The sequence below is a fragment of the Cucurbita maxima genome, unplaced genomic scaffold, assembly GCF_002738345.1.
Source record: "Cucurbita maxima cultivar Rimu unplaced genomic scaffold, Cmax_1.0 Cma_Scf00046, whole genome shotgun sequence".
NCBI lineage: Eukaryota > Viridiplantae > Streptophyta > Magnoliopsida > Cucurbitales > Cucurbitaceae > Cucurbita > Cucurbita maxima.
In genome coordinates, this window is record NW_019272062.1 from 921,259 (window position 1) to 924,181 (window position 2,923).

Consider the following 2,923-nt stretch of genomic DNA (forward strand, 5'->3'; position numbering starts at 1 on the left):
GTATTTGCACCAGTAGCACGTCAAGATACTGTAAGGCTCTTATAATTTCAATTGTAGCACAAAAATCATGGCCTATTTATCAACTTGATGATACATGGAGAGTTTCAAGAAGAGGTATATGTGAAGCAACAAGATGATTTTGTACAAAAAGTTAAAGAGGAAAAAGTGTATAGGGGAGCGCACATTTGGAACTCCATTAGAATTGAGTTTGAAGTTGTACAAGAATATTGAAGAGCTAGAGGTTGATAATAAGTATTTCAAGCAAATTATGAGAAGTTTGATGTTCTTGATCTCAACAAGATCCGACATCATGTATGTTGTTAGCATTACAAGTCGTTACATGGAGCATCCAACAGAAAAACATCTCAAAAGAGATGATTCGAAGATGGTCTCCAAAGAAGTAGAAGTAGACTATTGTGACCCTCTCAACTACAGAAGCAGAGTTATGGCAACAACATGATGCTCGTGTCAAACAATTTGGTTAAGAAAGATACTTGAAATTTTTAATTAGAAGCAACCAAGTTCGACCATTATCTATTGTGATAATATATCAACTATCAAGTTGTCTAAAAATCCGTAGTAAACACATCGATATTCAGTTCTATTTCTTATTAAACTCAATTCTTATCAAGTGATAAACAAATCGCAGACGTATTCACAAACCCCTTCAAACATTAATTAATTAAAACATTTACTTCAATTTCTCATGAACAGTCAAACACATTAACAAGTCTACTAAACATACAAACATATGAACCAAAAAAAAAAAAAAAAAAAAAAAAAACACAGAACACACCAGACACTCAATCACAGAAGCAAATGAAGAGAGAAACGTGAGATTTCATATAGCAGTATAGGCGTCAGCGTCGTGTTGTTCAACGGAGTGCTGCGAAACAACACTCAAAAGCACAGACGCTCCAAATACTATAGTGATAATGGCAGTGAAGTTCACAAGAAACGCCTCACTCCCGTATTTGTCCACCCCCCCGCTCTCCAGAAACGTCAGCTTCTCTAAGAACCCCAGCGCCGAGTTCCCCACCGCCAATATGTATACACTGATACCCACAACCACGTGCCATGGAAGTGATGCTCTTCGGAGATCCGCCGACCCGCCAGGGTAGAAGAATGTCACGAGCCCGTACACCCACTGCACATTCCATTGCATTACAAATTAAATTAAATTAAATTAAATTAAATTAAAATAGGAAAAGTATATGGTGGCAAACATGTAAATACCTGGACACCATACAGGGCAATTACGCCAATTCCAATCCAGGAATGCAAGCTGTAAAGATTAGGGATCCCGCTTTCATTATGGTTCTTGAATGCTGCCCAGATTCCCACGATGCCCAATGCCAAAGCGACGCCGTGTAGCACCAAATGGATCACCTTTTTTACTTCTTTTCTCAATGGCAGTGATTTATAACTAATTATTGCTGCAATTTTTTTTCCCTTTAATTAACCTAGATTTGGAAATAAATCTTTGAATTTTCATAATATAAAATTGAAATTAGTTTCGGTACCTTCTCCTCCTATGATGATCAACCCGAGTAGCATAAGAACAGGATGAATCTATTCATAAAAATAAAATAAAATTACTTAACCAACACTGTTTCGGAGATCGTCGTTATATTTTTAATCAACTTTAACTAAAATATTGTAATTTTCAAAAGAATAAGAATAATTTTATAAAGAAAGAAAGGTTAAGAATATTTTCCTAAGAAAGAAATCATAAAAAAATGGTAGAATTCTTGTATATATATATATATATTATTTCTATCCCAAGTATATATATCTATATTTGGTAACTTTAAAGGTGTATGAAATTAATGTTGGATGAGAAAAATTTAACAATAATTCATGTAATTGTTTTTTTTTTAGGTCAAAAGTTTAAATTTCGTATATTATAAATCACATAATTCAATTAATTAACGTATATTTTGATTCCTACTCGTTGTTAAAGCTGAAATAATAATAATAAAAATAAGATAAATATTTAAAGTTAAAATAATAAATTCATTCAAATTAGGGTAGATATTAATTCACATTAGGGTGGTACAAAATAAAAATTTAAACTAATAATTGTAGTAGTTAAATAATAATAAGAAATAATTAATTAAAATTAGTTTTTTTCCTTCTATCTATTATGTGCAACATTGAATGGCAAATGTAATATAAAAATTGTACTTATTTTTTTCATTTAATTATAGCCAAATTCTAAAAATAAAAACTATTTATTTAATTTTTAAAATGAGAAGTAGATACAAACACAAGGAAATAGATAAAAAAAAAAAAAATTAAAATTATACTTATCAAACAAAATCTTAATTTTTAAATCTTTTAATTTCTTCAAAACTCTCTTATCATATCTATTAGATTCCTCAAACATATTCTTAAAAAAAATTAAAAAAATAATATTAAAACATGACGTGGATCCAAGTTTCCACTTGCTGAAATACAAATATTTTAATTACAGAACACATGAAATTCATTATAAATTTATTTATCTTAATTTCTTCTAGTCTTTTTTTAATGGAGAAAAAAAAAAAAAAACAAGGGAATAGAAATGAATTTTAAAAATAATTAAATAGTAAAATAAATCTTTATAATTAATAATGTATTAAAAGAATTAGAAATATTTTATACATTATTATTTATCCTCCATTTAAACCCCCCAATTTCATTTAATTTTTATTATTTTCTAAATATCGTAAAACATTTAAAAAAAGAAGCCTTTGAATAAGTCAAACTCACATTATCCAAATTATAAATTAATGAATTAATAATTAGACTATAAAATAAGAATAAATTTACAACTATTCAAAGAAAACATATTATACTTTTCCCACTTCTTTATCAATTGATAAAATCGAGAAAAAAAAAAAAAAAAAAAAAAAAAAAAAAAAAAAAAAAAAAAAAAAAA

At 28.3% G+C, this 2,923-nt stretch overlaps 1 protein-coding gene across 1 annotated transcript in view; it reads right to left on the reverse strand.

The window, feature by feature from the left end:
• Window positions 1-652: 652 nt before the first annotated feature.
• The window catches only part of LOC111470542 (transmembrane ascorbate ferrireductase 1), a 2,732-nt gene continuing 461 nt past the window's right edge, over window positions 653-2,923 (reverse strand). Inside the window, exons 2-4 of the mRNA XM_023116080.1 lie at window positions 1,524-1,572; window positions 1,237-1,436; window positions 653-1,147 (exon numbers count right to left, since the gene is read on the reverse strand). Coding sequence (XP_022971848.1) covers window positions 842-1,147; window positions 1,237-1,436; window positions 1,524-1,572 — 555 coding nt within the window. The 3' untranslated portion in view covers window positions 653-841. The remainder of the gene's footprint in view (window positions 1,148-1,236; window positions 1,437-1,523; window positions 1,573-2,923) is intronic.